Source organism: Fulmarus glacialis, unplaced genomic scaffold (genome assembly GCF_000690835.1).
Source record: "Fulmarus glacialis isolate BGI_N327 unplaced genomic scaffold, ASM69083v1 scaffold26285, whole genome shotgun sequence".
Lineage (NCBI taxonomy): Eukaryota > Metazoa > Chordata > Aves > Procellariiformes > Procellariidae > Fulmarus > Fulmarus glacialis.
The window spans coordinates 6,417-21,624 of NW_009215350.1; the positions used below are offsets into that span (position 1 = coordinate 6,417).

General features: G+C 42.9%; 1 protein-coding gene across 1 annotated transcript; it reads left to right on the forward strand.

Moving 5' to 3' along the window:
• Positions 1 to 1,119: 1,119 nt before the first annotated feature.
• FAM124A (family with sequence similarity 124A) lies at positions 1,120 to 14,702 on the forward strand (the record flags this gene model as incomplete). Its single annotated transcript, XM_009578913.1, has 2 exons — positions 1,120 to 1,859; positions 13,899 to 14,702. Coding segments are annotated over 2 exons (1,544 nt in total), but the record flags the coding sequence as incomplete, so codon positions are not given.
• Positions 14,703 to 15,208: the final 506 nt, after the last annotated feature.

A 15,208-nucleotide genomic window follows, 5' to 3' on the forward strand; every position in this document is an offset into this window, starting at 1 on the left:
TGTGGTCTGCAGAATGAAAAGCTTGGGAAGCCTTTCTAAGGCTTCACACATTTAGGCTTTGTGCCCAGGCTCGGGGTCTCAGACATGGAGGTGGTTTCAGAACACCACACAGGGGGAACCGTTTCAGCAAACATATCCAGAATACCTGGATAATTTATTAAACTGTCCTGGATCTCCATTCACATGCATCTTTATTGGCATGCAAGTCCAGCAGAACAGAAGTGACAATTTCTCCCCTGCCTTCCAACCAGCCGTTGCTCTGCTTCTGAGCTATCGAAGAGGTTTCAGGGACAGCAACAGATAGAGCCCCTGTGAACATTCCCAAGGCTAACTAGAGGTTTCTTTTTTCCCCTGAGTAAGTGTAATTTTTTGTGTTTCCTGCTTTTACCAGTCTTTCCTAGTCTTATAAAAATCTTGAAGCAGTAGTATTATAGTCTTGATGGTCTGAAGATATAAACAGTTCAAGATTTGTAGGGACAAGTAATATCTTTTCCTGAAGAAGTGCTTGTGTGCCTGAAGGCTTGTCTGCTTTTTTTCCCAACTGTATCAGCTGGTCTAATAAAAGATATTACCTCTCCCTACAAACTTCGCCTTACTTATTAAAACGGTTGCCTCCAGGACACCGAACACTCTTAACTGGGTGGAAAACTCCAATGTCAAGGTGATAGACTGGAGTTCAGTGGTGTGATTTCCATGCCCAGAGCCAATTGGCACAAATTAAAACAAGGTGGGATGAACACTGTCCACCTCGATCATTCTGCACATCATTAGTGTCCCTTTCACACCATTCAACGACAGTATTTTTGTCTTTCCTACCTCTCACCTCTATGGGGCAGCTCTTCTCCAACACAGAAACGCACATTGGGTAACATCTTTCGGATGCTACCTCAGTAGAAACAGCATCTCTTACGGTATACTTGATGAAACTTCTCTGTCTTCAGATTATTTTCTTGGTTGCTATATCTCTGTACATTATTTTTAGTTTACTGCAGGTGAGCTTGAGATAGATGAAAAAAAAGCCCAGTGTGACTGAGTAGACTGTTTCTCCTTTAAGGGTCACCTAAATGTTGACAAGTGGGTTACAGATCTTAAAGGATATTTTTCTTTTTATTCTCTAAGGTGAACTTTCTGTGGAAGGCATACAAGACCCATTCCTTGTTAGTGTACATATTATCACAGACCCAGGTGAATCCAAGACTCTTCAGCAAGCCATCGATAAGCTTCTAGCCTGGATCCATCCAGACCTCCAGCTGTTTCGAGTCTCAGAAAGACGAGCGCCCAAGAAGCACAGGAAGCCAGGTAAGGCTGGTGTTTCTCAGCCAGCCCTTGCCGTCATTCTGTTTCTGCAGGAGGAATATGGAGAAGAACCGATCTTGCAGCTCCACGAAACGTTTCAGCGGCCACCTTGGCATTACCACCACACGGAGCAAGTGCATGGGAATTTCCTCCCTTACATGCCATGCAGCCAGGACTTTTACACTTTGGCTCCAGAGACTCCTCTGTGGGCCATTCGCCCGGTGCACTACGGGAAAGAAATTATCCGCTTCACTATATACTGCAGGAGCGAAAACTTTGTGGACATTTTGAAATTGTACGAGTTAATACTGAAAAGACCAGTGTGTCAGAAAAAAGTGGACTTTTGTGTTTTTCCTGTCTATTCTAACATGGAAATAGACATTCAGTTTTCTCTAAAAAAACTCCCAAAGGGGCAGGTGCCAATGCCAACAGAGTCAGCAGTGCTGGAATTCAGAGTAAAAGATGTGGGGCAGCTTGTGCCTCTCTTGCCCAACCCTTGCAGCCCCATCAGTGAAGGCAGGTGGCAGACAGAAGACCACGATGGAAATAGGATCCTTTTGCAGGTAAGTTCAGTACAAGGGAAACAGAAGCACGTTTATTGGTTTTGTGCAGGAAAGCTTAACCTGCAATGGCAGCCAGAAAAAGAGGCTTTTTTTTTGCTCTATCCTAGCAGAAAGAGCCAGGACAGTACCGCTAAAGAAAGAACTTGAAACCCCTTGCTGTATGTGTAACTAATCAGGAAAGCAGTGGATGATACTATCCAGATATCAGTCAACCTCAGTTTATGCAGAGAGTGATGTGAGATGAGGTAGCTGTTTAAAAGAATGAGGAGCGAAAGAATTATGAGCCCGAGTGGAGAAATGATGGCTGATGGGTGTAGTTTTATAAGAAATACGGGCACAGAACTGACAGGGGTTTATAAAATAGCTCTCAGTTATGAGATTTTTATGGAAGACAAGCAGAATTCCTGATGGTACTCATTATTTTTTAGCATCACGGGGTGACAAACTGCATCTCTCTTTTGCACAGTGATTATCAGGATGGGGAGAGAGGTGGTGAAGGAAAAGAAATGTACACTGAAGAGCAGCCTGAGAGAGACATTCCAACAGACTCTCTCTTTCAACTAATCTCAAGTGCTCGTAACCAAGTCCTGAAAGAGAGTTTATTTGTTAAGACATCTGTAGGCACCATATCTGGGCAATGTATCAGCATGCTCTGCTTCACTACACCACATCCGAGGGAGATAAAGGGGATAACAAGCAGCAAGCTCTTAATAGCTGCCTGCCCTGCAGAGGGGTTATCTGTGGCAATCCAGCGCCAGGTTAATGTGCATTCCTGCAGTGCAGAGGTATTTATTGCTGCTTAGCGTTTGAATCAAGGAGCACAGACCCTCACCTTTGGAAGACGGTGGTTTCAAAGAAGGGTATTTTTTTCGAGTGAATTGCATTCATGAAGCTTGTCAAATTGTCCGACCTTGTTTCTGTGGAAGAGGCATTGTGGGTGCAGAGGGATGGAGAGATTGTCTCACAAATGGAAACTGGAAGAGTAGGGTCATCTGAGCCTAGCCAAAGTCTGAAGGGAGCTCTGACTGCCCTCGGAAAACATGCTACAAGGTAAACAGCAGGAACAGGAAAAGGCTATTTCACTAAATGACTCTTCTGGCACAGGAGCAAAAAACTGTCGATAAATAGATTTAAGTTGGCAGTTGTACATATTGATGGCCAACTACATAACAGCCACCCAGCGGGTGCAAACAGGTTAATACACTAATTCAAGACAGGATGGTCAGTTAAGGAAAAGGGATTATATGATGGAGCATGGGTTATAGGAAACGCTGGATTTGGTGATCCGTGGACTCCTTATATTCTTTTAACTTGTTCTGAGTTCAAAACAATTTTTAAAGTAACAGGACAACCTTTTGACTTCTCACAGAGTGCTGCTGTTAACAATATTATCAACGCCAGAATGTTGTTAATAACTTCTTCCCAGTTATATGAACGCAAACAATGACCTCCTAGTATTTTTCAGCCTGCCCATCAGTTGGTACTTAGAAATCATCGGAATATTTTTATTTACTTTGTATGGATACTGCACCTTTTTACAAATTAAAATTACCAATTATACCCAAAATGGTAGATTAACTTCACTGTTAAATTACAGGCAGTGTTTAATGTTTGAAGTTTGAATATACCTCCATGATTAGACTAACAAGATGTGACCTCTGTGTTTTTCTTGGTGTGCTTACAGGGACTTGGATACTTGCCAGACAAATTGATCCATGTTCTTAACCCATTTTACAAATGCAATTACCAAGGGGCTTAGATAAAGTCAGTGCAAGAGAAAATAAAGTTATTCATGGGCAGGATAAGTCTGTTTAATACCACAGAAACTATTCCTTCATTTGCAAGGAAGCCCTTCAAAATTATTTTGTCACAGTAGCTTTTACACGTTGGCAAGTTAGCTCCAAGGGTGCAGCTATATACCAGCTGAGGCAAAGGGTAAGCTTCAGTTGGCTTTAGCAGAGCAAGGCTTAAGAGCACGTTTGCATCCTGTGGGAAGACACCCACACTGCTTCACCAGTGCTAAGCCCAGAAGCAGGAGCTCTGGGGAGCTCTTGTCAGAGCAGGGGTGTCATGGTTTAACCCCAGCCGGCAACTAAACCCCAGGCAGCCGCTCGCTCACTCCTCCGGTGGGCTGGGGGAGAGAATTGGAAGGGTAAAAGTGAGAAAACTCCTGGGTTGGGATAAAGACAGTTTAAGAGGGAAAGCAAAAGCCGCGCACACAAGCAAAGCAAAACAAGGAATTCATTCACTACTTCCCATCGGCAGGCAGGTGTTCAGCCATCTCCAGGAAAGCAGGGCTCCATCACGTGTAACGGTGACTTGGGAAGACAAACGCCATCACTCCGAACATCCCCCCCTTCCTTCTTCTTCCCCCAGCTTTATGTGCTGAGCATGATGCCATATGGTACGGAATATCCCTTTGGTCAGCTGGGGTCAGCTGTGCCAGCCGTGTCCCCTCCCAGCTTCTTGTGCACCCCCAGCCTGCTCGCTGGTGGGGTGGGGTGAGGAGCAGAAAAGGCCTTGACTCTGTGTGAGCACTGCTCAGCAGTAACTAAAACGTCCCTGTGTTATCAACACTGTTTCCAGCACAAATCCAAAACACAGCCCCATACCAGCTACTATGAAGAAAATTAACTCTACCACAGCGAAAACCAGCACAAGTGGGAAGAATATGTAAATAATGTAGCTAAGAATATACCATATACTGATATACTGAATATATGGCCAGTTTTATCGGTCTTGTCCAAATTCCTGGCTGCTTCTGGGCATAATCTGCACAGAGACAGCTGAAGTGCTAATCAACTTGCACTCCTGGCAGTGCAACGTGGGAAGCGGGAAAGGTTAATAACTGATGGGACTGGTTTGGCCATGCATGTTTGGGAAGCAGGGATAGTGAGCAGAGAGAAGAAAGGGCAGAGATGGCTCCCTTAAATTATGAGAATGTCTTTGGATAGGGTAGGAAAGGTAAAATAACATTTTGGCAGAATTTCCTAGCTACTCTGCATGAGGGGGGACATGCAGACAGACTTGGGAGGAAGGTGAGTGACAGCAAATTAATATCTTGCCTAGGTAGTGTCTCAGTGCTTAAGCATAAGACCTACTGCCATTTTACATGCCAAATGGTGCCTGAGCCACCCAGAAGAGGTGTCCTGGCAGATTAGTCTCAGGACCTACAGGAGGGCTGTGCCCTCCTGGAATGCCAGGCAGGCACCCTAGGAGATGCCAGAATGGACCAAACACCTATGTTCAGGCACCTGATTCACCCTGTAATAACCAATTTCTTGCTGAAATCCCTCCCCCTCCACCATCTTCAGCACCAAGAAACAAACAACATTGCCAGAAAGCCAAGACAAATAAAAATCCCAAGAAATGTGTGGTTTGTTACCAGTCTATGCTAATCCTGCCTGAAACAAGGTAGTCAGATCTGGCATTGTAAGGCTTTTATCCCAGTTATTGTGCTAATGAACCTATACTGTTTATAGGGTTGCTATTTTCTGCCTAGTGTTGCTTTATACAGCATCCTTGAAGTAACAGTGCAAACGTTAATGGATCACAGCTTTTAGTTAGAGGGATTTTTTTAGCTGATTATCTGAGTTAATCAGCCAATGTTCTTCTTACCTATACCAGGCAACTGTAATCTAGAGTTCAGAAGTGATATAATCATATTTAGGAAACATGGTTTATTACCTGAAGCTTTGGTTCTGAGAAAAGATTGCTTGTGGACCCAACCATTAAGAACGATTAACCTGCTGCTGTGCTACCTGCAAGCTCAGGTCTCTGCTACCTTGGAGATTTCTCCATCGCTTGGTGTACAAAATGAGTACTCTAGATCTATGGTCAGGCAGTAGTCATTCCCTAATGGTTTCATGAGGTTAGCTGCAGTCATTTCTGTACAAGATCAGTATGTTACTGTTGAATACGTCCTTGGAGTTGCCAGAAGTCAGTCTGGGGGTGCAGATGTCTGCCAGCTGCATGCATAAAGGCATTCTGTGCTAGGCATTCGCAGTGCCAAATGCCTGAAGATGGAAAGCAGCATGAAGGTTACATGCCTACACAATGTATGTTATGTTATATATGTTGTACAGAAAGAAGAATCTAAAGATAATAGCTGAAAACCTCTGTGTTTATTCAGTGTATTATATACAGGTGTCTGTGAGACTCATGAACTCATCTCTTCATCCCCTTTTATCTGGGGCCACGAGGAGAACAAAAGTGCCTTTATTTCCCTCAGCTTATATAAAATATGTACTTATCTGTATGAAAAATACGGTTGTAGTCAAACTTCACACTCAAGGTAGCTGAACGCAGAAATCAGGGAGAGAGATTTTTCCATGATGCACAACGGACTCAATGTATTTTAGGGAGCAGAGACAGTGCCTTCTTACAGAGTGCTGGAGACTGGCCGTGACTGAAGCAAGGAGCTGGGACAAGACAACTCAGACAATGCAGAAGATACCCTGTCTTAGATATATGGGCAGCAAGGGTTGGTATTACTGAGCTGCTGAGGTAAAAATAATTACAAGATCTGAGGTTAGGACAAAGCTTTTCCTTTTCCTCTCCCAGCCCCATCTGAGACTAAAAGAAACATTTTACTCTCCTCTGCAGCAGGAGGAATGGTTTGCTTCTCCAGCTTATCTTGACCAAGGAGAGGCAAATCTTGGGAGGCTCAGGGTCTACTGTTTCTGTTGAGAGATTTAGGACACAGATCAGTGTGGTCATGGTTGCATTTACTTCAGCTGACCCACCAAACCCTTCCAGACCTCACCTGGCTCTGCATTTCCTCTCTCCAACACAAAGCAGTGTTCCTTCTTCTTCCCTTAGTTTCCAGTTTGGGTGCCTTGATGGTCATCCAGCATTCATATGATGTTGATAAAACATGCAAATAGTCTGGGAGCATTAGTCAATCTGCTACCATTTTAGAAGCCTTGGGCTTTGTGGCACCTCTGTCTTATGCCCCTGCCTGAAGCATACAGCAATTTAGTCTCCTGAAAACTGAAATGCTTTCGTCTGCCTGAAGTGTCAGCAGGCTCAGTAAAGAGATGGCTTAATGATTTGTAAAATGATGAACACAAGGTCAGACTGGATGATATAGTGTACCCCTGTAGTCTTAAGTGCAGTTAAATCATCTCATCCCTGTTACTCAAAGCATTACCAACTACAGACTCTGGGAAATAAAGAAAAGAAAGTGCAGTCCCACTACTGCAGTCTTGAGTCACTACAGTTAAGTACAAGTGGAAGAGAGAAAGATGAGCAAGTAAACCAGGAAGCAGCGAGGTAAAAAGGAAAGACCAAAACAGGCAAAGAGAGGGCACTTTTGCAGAGAACAGTTTGGTCTGCAAGAAGGAAAATGGAGGTGAAAAAAGAGCTTCAAGCTTGCTTGAATTAATAGTGCAGATAGAGCAGATCTGAACACGAAGAGGAAGAAAGGCAAGAAAAACATCAAGGACAAGCAAGGATGTATACAGAGCACCTTTACAAAAATTACTTTTAGTTTCTGTTGAAACTGGTGAAAAAGACAGACTTTGGGAGTAAAAATTGTCTCAGTCAAGGAAGGTGCCTTCAGCTGATTTAATTAACCTGTAAGTCTAATACTAGCCTCCTGTTTTTAAAAATTTTCTACTATTTTAATTTTTAAAAAATTTTTTTAATTTTTTAAAAATTTTCTACTATTTTTGCTTTCCTTTTAGTGCTGCAGGTGTTTGGTTCTTCTTAGTGCTAATGATTGGTTTTGGGGGGGACACAGCAAATCAGTCACTAACTCAAATAGGAGGAGATTTTTTAGTTGTTTTTCTTCATCCTAAGGTACTTTCTCTCTGTCTTTTCCATTAGTGCAGTTATGTTTCATGGCATAGTAAGATCTCTGATGACTCTGTACACCCAGCAAAAACTCTTGAAAGTGAATATATAGAATCATAGAATCATTAAGGTTGGAAAAAACCTCTAAGATCATTGAGTCCAACCGTCAACCCAACACCACCACGCCCACTAAACCATGTCCCTAAGCGCCACATCTACACGTCTTTTAAATACTTCCAGGGATGGTGACTCCACCACTTCCCTGGGCAGCCTGTTCCAAGGCCTGACCACTCTTCCAGTAAAGAAATTTTTCCTAATGTCCAATCTAAACCTCCCTTGGCGTATATTTAGCATTACAAGACACCCACCTGTTCTAGTTTTGTGAACACAGTACATGCCACTTTTCAAATACTTTCAATTCAATTTTAAATCTAATTTGTGCATTTTGCCTTTTGTTATGTTGCCCTTCTGAGTATATTTTGCCTTTCAAGTCAGACTTATTATGGTGATACTGAGGACTAACCTCTGCCACTTTTTCTTGTCTTGATTTTTTTTTCCCTGGATCAATCCCACTGGCTTTAATACAATTAAACAAACACTGTCACACTCCTGTTGAGCAAGGCAGGCAAAATCTGGGCTCGAGATGGTGATGTCATTGCCGTGCTGGCTGTTTGGCTGGATTCTGACCTCAGCGGGGCCTTGCTGGCAGTGCTTGATACAGCGGGGCCTTACTGGCAGTGCTTAATACAGATAATGCGTAATGAGATCACTATCTGCTTTCTTAAAAAGCAGATAACTTAAAATAGACTGCAGGAGCACTCGTGGATTTTTTGTGTCAAGTAAAGGCAGCCCAAGTGAAGTCAAAAGTGCATTTCTGCGAGCCCAAGTTGTTTATGGCGTTCCCGGATATTCGTCATGAAATTCTTCTGCAGACCATTGTAATACACAAAGACTCTAAATCCCTTCAGGCTTCAGAAAGATTTGCGCGGAGATTATAAATGAGCAGCAGATTAGCGCCAGATGAAAAAATCTGTTCTGTTAGAGAGCTAATCTCAGTCAGTTTAGTCAATGGCTGGGTTTATTGTGTGTCTTTATGGCGAGGTCTGACAGATCTATCTCTCTGTATTTGGAATTTCAGTCAAAATCAGCGTGTCGGTTTGGATCGAGTCTGTGTCCTCTCAGATGGCTGACTCCCTCTGCAGCATCTCTGCCGCGCTTGTGCCTGACGCAGGCAGCGTGGCTGTACCAGGCAGGGCGCCACCGGGCTGCAGCCAGGTAACGGCAATGCAGAAGGCAAGCAAGAAAGAGAAGGCTGAAGATAAGAGCTTAAAAAAAAAAGAATTCAGAAAAATTAAAGCAGATGCAACGGCTTTCAAAGCCAAGGGAAGAACTGGGGAGGAGGGAGAAGGCTGTTGTGCTGAAAAGAGTAGCTGCATGCGCATCACGCTCTCCTCAAGGCACAAAAATAGGTCTTGCTGTTTTCAGCACCCCATGGCCGAAAGGGCGGTGGAAGATCAGCGTCTCCTGCTTGCTTGTCATGGTTTCTCCCGAGAGCAGTCACACATGGAAATCCAGTTTGAACTTTATGGGACTGTCAGGCACGGTAAGGTTAAAACGAAGAGGAGTGATCACATGAACGCACAGACTGCATGCAGCTCTCCCTGTGCCGTGCCGGGGTGGTACAAGGGAGCACAGACAACGGCCTTGGCACAGGACTAGGAGCTAGTTTTGCCTGAGTTTTAATCCTGGCTAAATCATCGAATCCTCTCTGTGATCTCTGACAAGCTACGGAATGTAGATATAGAAAAGTCTTGTTAGTCCACATAATCCAGTTCTCTACAATATAGGATTAGCCTGTAATCTTTATTCACTAGTATTTCATGAGATGGAGCTTCCGACACTCTACCTGTAGTACAGTTGTACAGTCCGGTATTCTCACAGTCAGGAAAGTTTTCAGTTATGTTGCTTTAAGATGAAAGTATTAAAAAAATTTCCCCCTATTATTTCCCCTTTCTGCCCATATCATGAAGAGCAGCATTGGAAAATAGGTCTTCTAAATCATAACACATCTAAACAAAGAAGGATCGAGGTAAACAATTCCTATAAACAGAGCTGTTCAGAAATAAGCTGCCTTAGTGATGTCTCTTGGCCTGCCCTGCAGGCAGCCAACCTAAGGGCAAGCTGTACTTGTCCCCGTCTCCTCACTGATTCACCAGTACCTCCTGCCAGGCCAACTGGGCTTGACCAGGAACTGTGATCCAGTAGCAGGAATAACAGCAAATACCTTGTATAAAATGAAATACTCTTATCTGTCCACAGGAACATTAAAAGAGCTAGGGAAAAAAGTTAAAAATAACAAAACGTTAAAACTAATACATTACGTAAAGTAGATTTTTCTTGTTAGTGTAAGTATGTTCCAGTTAGGCCAGGTATGTAAAGCTGTTCGGCTGCACGGGGCAGGTTGCCGCTTCCAAGTGCTCCCACTTAGAAGTGCATTTTCCCTTTCCTTTGAGTCTCTACTTTTTATCTGCATTTTGGTTAGCAAGTTCCTACATGAGAGCCCCCAGGTTTCTAGCAGGGGTGTTTCATCTCACCTCATCCATTTATCCTGGCGTTGCCCTCCGCTCCACACCCTCGTAGGCGATGCCTCGGGTAAGCATCCTTTTGAGTACTGGTAATTTGGTTGCACCTGTAGTCACTGTGTTGCATAGCTACAATCCAAAACTAACACAAGCTGATTTAAACTGGAGGGTTTGTATATATTAGCAAGAGCTCAAAACAGCTATTCTTCTGTCTGTGCTTTATTCCCAAAATGCTTAAGACTTTACCTGTATGAATAAATTAAACGTGCCCAGGAGCATTCCCAGGCACTGAAATCCCTGATAAGGAGTGGCCCGTGCGTGTGCTTGCAGGCCAGGCAGGATACAGCAGATACCTACAATTACACATCTGAATCAGACCCAGTATCTCTCACCAGGTGACCTGAGAGACCAAATTAAATTACTTTTTCTTTGGAACACGTGTCAAAAGTTATGTCAATAAATAACAGATTATTACCATCATCTAAATGCACGAGACACTAGTGTGCAAAATGTGCAAAATGTCTCCTCTATACACCAAAGCAAACACATGGGAGTCATCTCTGCAGGATTTGGTTCAGCTCCAGATCGTAGACACCAAAAACTGGTGTCTAACTGCAGGTATTTTTGTGTGAGCTACAGTCTGTGTTCTCTGTAGTCGATGGATACGTACTCATTACAGCCCAAGGACCTAGAGAGCAATTCAGCTAACCAGATACAGGAATTTCCTTTAGGGAAAACTGAATTGCTCTCCAGACTCCATTGGCTGTATTAACTAGACAACTAAATCCTACCTGTGATGTCTGTAGGCTCTGCTTTATATATATATAGGCAGATGGTATGGTCTGCACAAGGTAGAGGCAAGGCTTTCATACTGCCCACAGAACTCTCCCCAGTGCAAGTGTCAGGTCTGTCCCCAAAAGCCTTGTGTTTTCAGGAACAGTTTTGTCCGAGTTGTTACCAGTGTTTGTGGTCCCAAGGGCCTCCTTACCTTTTCACAAACAAGAAGACTGCACTTGCTTGGATCCTTTGTTTCTTTGGATACTTGATCTGCCGAATTATCAACTAGGTCTACGAAAACAAAAGAATATAGCATAAAAACTAGCCATGGTCAGGCAATCCACCATTTTCTCTCTGAGAGATAGAAGAAGTGTTCTGGAGGTGCTTCTATTGATTCAGCAAGTGTGGTGGTTGAGTCCATGTAGCGTATCTGATATCAGAGCTACTGAACAGAAAAAAATAGTACCTTTGGTTAATGCAAACAGCAATATAATGCGGAGTGTTTTCTTGGAAAAACTCATCAAAAGAGTGCAGTGATTTGGTTGTGTACTTTCAGCATGTCATATTATTATTGCTGGGTTATCTAGAAATGTCTTCATTTAAGAAACAGCTGGTATTTTCTTCATGGACACAAGCCTTTTATCTTGCTGAGTAATTTTTTAAACAAATTGTCTCACCTATTTCATAAACAAAATAATGTTGCATGTGGAGGTCTAAAGTGATTTCTGGTTAATGTTTTGTTGACAATTTTACTTACTTTATTTGACTTTTTTGTACTCAATTTCTTATCAGTTAATGAAACTGCCACACTACTGTGGTTAATTTACCCATTAATTCATTTAATTCTTTATGGCATTAAGGAAAAAAGCTTATTATATTATACAGAAATAGGTTATGAATTAACATACCTCATTACATATACGTTGGTGTATATATAGATATTCATCTACAACACCTAAGTGAACTCCTATGGTTTGGCCGTCCTATAAATCACATCTAGCTAGACAATCACGAATGAGCAAAACGTTTTTTGCAGATATGAAAATCCTCTTTTGCCTATAAAATCACTGCAGTAAGAAACAGAAGATGGTTATGACAGATCTGGGTCACTAAGACAATGTGATGTGCACTAACAAGATGTTAGAAGCAGCAATGTATGGAGTTCTTTTAGAGACAGCGGATACAAAGGACCTCCTTGGTTGCCAGGTCTCATCCCTTTCTGTCACATCATATAATCTCTTTGGTAAAACAATCAAGTTCCATCTTTATCCATTATTCACCCCAGAAGACTCTTCTACTTCTGTTGTTACTAGAAACCTTTTACTAGTTTGTGGTTCAGGTTTTTTAATGGATACTTCATCTTTTTTTTTCTTTCTTGTGGCTGCATCTTTTTCAGTTTGAATTTATTCTTTTTCACATAGGCATGATTTGAGTCATGAGCAGCATTCTGGATGAGGCCATAGCAGTGTTGTACACAGCGCATTAATACTTTTTTAACTCACTTGAGACTGCCCAGAATCATGTTTGTCACAGCCTTGTCACTTTAATAGCACATAGTGACCAAGATACCTAGTACTTTCTTCTCTGTTGTTTCTAGCTAACAAGTCCCATAGCTGAGGTTAATGTTTATACTCAAGATGTGATGATGATGTTTCAAGGCTGCGATAGATCAGCTGTGTCTGAACCTATCCTGTGCTGCCTACCAACTGCTACATATCTACATCAGAAACAATCAGTGATTTAAGATTAAATTTAAGATGAAGCAGCCCATGTGAGCTTGCATCCTTCAAGTTTCTAGTCCACTGCAGATTGAAAGAGATTGGCTTTGAATGGTGCATCTCTTCCACCTGAGTAAAATACAAGCATAACTTGCACTTTGTCCCACTGTCCCTTTTGGGAGAGAAGTCTAGCATTTTGTATTATGTGAGAAATTCCAGTAAGAAGAATTAAATTAAACTTTTTAAAACGCCAACTTCTGAAAGCCTTACTGAGGTAAGTGGGATGATGAAAAACCTTATGATTGCTCGGACACTAGGGGCTCAGTTCAGTTACCCACACATCAGCGTCCAATCCCATAGGAAGGCCACCTGGCCTCCAGCAGCTTCTTGAAAAGGACATTGGCTCCCCATTTGTCACGGCTACTGTCCCTGTGCAAATGCTCAAGTATCTGGCAGGTAGACAACTGAATCCTGCCCTAGGGATGAGATTCAGGTCTAGATTATGATCATAACCATCAGGTTAGGTCTTCAGTCCAGGCATCTACAAGCAAATTAGGTGTCCAAAGCTGTCCTTAAAGTCATTAGGAGCTAGATAATAGAGCAAGTGGGGTCTAGGGTGCACAGTTGAATTAACCAAATGTGAAAGAGAAAATGTGAAAGGCTTGAAAGAAGTAATAAATTCCCATTGAGACAGCAGAGAGTGACGTTGCTTGCTAAAGGCTTTTTGATGTTGCTGAGGAAAAACTTAAAACAGTTGCACCACAGCAAGGAAGAAATGAGAAATAATAATGATGGTAACATACATCTCCCATTTCTTCGTTTTTGTTCTTTAGCTGTCCACTAAGGCAGTTGGAAGACAGAAAGAATATGAATGAATCTGAACAAGTCAATAGTAAGTGAGAATTTCAAGCTAGTGTAATTCAGCCCGCAAGGCAGGGCTCCTCTACCATTTATTCTTGTTGTCTTCAAGGCTCCTTATGTAAATATTTGGGATTTTGGCAGGGTGCTTTCTCTTTGTTATTGAAGTGAAACATTTGCTGCAAGCATACTGAATGAAGTCTGCTTCGTAATTATTTGCAGTAACAACTCAGCAACGGAGACTTACAGTTGTAAGACTGCCAATTCTGTATTAATGTGATCTTCTTTTCTCCCTTTCCCGGCTGCAGCAAGCACGCAGTTGGTGTAGGAAGTCTGCAAAACAGAACAAGCAACCACATCCATCTGTGTCAACAGATTCCCGCTTCACCACTCTGCCAGCCTTTCTTCCTCAGAGCCACCGATCTGTCCCTGAACAACCAAAAGAGATGGGTCAAAACAAGGTACATCATGCAAACGGCCTTGGTCATCACCTTGGTTTCTCCCAGCAGGACTTGAGACACAGTGATCAAGGAGACTTCACACGCAGATCCAACAGTGCCTCCAGCATTTCATGGTCATTTCAACGAAGCAAGTCTCTGTTCTGCTTGCCCACAGTGAACTCCTCCTCAGCCTCAGAGACTTTTCATTTCAGTGAACCATTTCAGTTTTTAAATACTGGGTCACTTGCAAGCAGGTTGAAAACATGGAGATGCAGCCCCAGGCTTAACATCGACGACTTGGAGGGTGCCCAGGAGACTGATGTAGACACAGGGATGAAGCTGTCCTTCTCAGACCTCTCTGTGGTCTCTGCATACTCTGCCCTTAATGGATTTTGCAATGACTTGGAAGCCTCTCTTCCCCCACAGAAGCAAACTGTCGGTAAGACTAAACAGGCAATCACCAGTGGAAGGCCTGTATCAGCCATGTGCAATACCTTTGAGTCAGTTGATGGTTCACTGCCTTCTCTCTCTGAATGGTCTTCCAGCTCATTCACGTCAGCATCTCTCTCCAAGCAGCCCAAAGAGTCCTCGAGAGCAGCTCCTTGTTCTCTGGATGATCGTAGTAGTGTTTGCCCAGCTTCACCAGCTAATGAAGAAGAATTTTACATCTGAGGTTTCTCTATCTTACACCTTCCAGGGCAAACATGTTCTACTTGTGAATGACAGCAGCGGGCCCACCTTGAGCTTGCAGAAGTTTCCTTGCTGAGGAGAAGGTGATGCAGCAGACCATGCTAAATATTTGAGGAAAGCATTTGGATCCTTCAGAGATGGGTGTCCCCAAATTATGTACGGTAAAGCAGTCTGAGCTTGCACTCTGTACGTTTGTGCTGGAGGGGATTATCAGAGGCTTGTCCACGGTGCACTGCAAGGTGGATGGTTTCTATGACTGACCCTTGGACTGGTGGTGAAGGAAATGCCAGAAGAGGCATATAGTAATCCAGTTTTCTTTGGCAGAAACTGAAGAGTAATTTGTGACACCAAACTGCTTTAACTTTTCTGAGAAATACCCTTAATTCGGGAAATAAGGGAGGAGAAAGGGGTCTTCTTGCCCTTTCACAACTTCCAAAGGCAGCTCCAAGCACAGCAGTCTTGGATGTTGTCTACCTAGACTTTAGTAA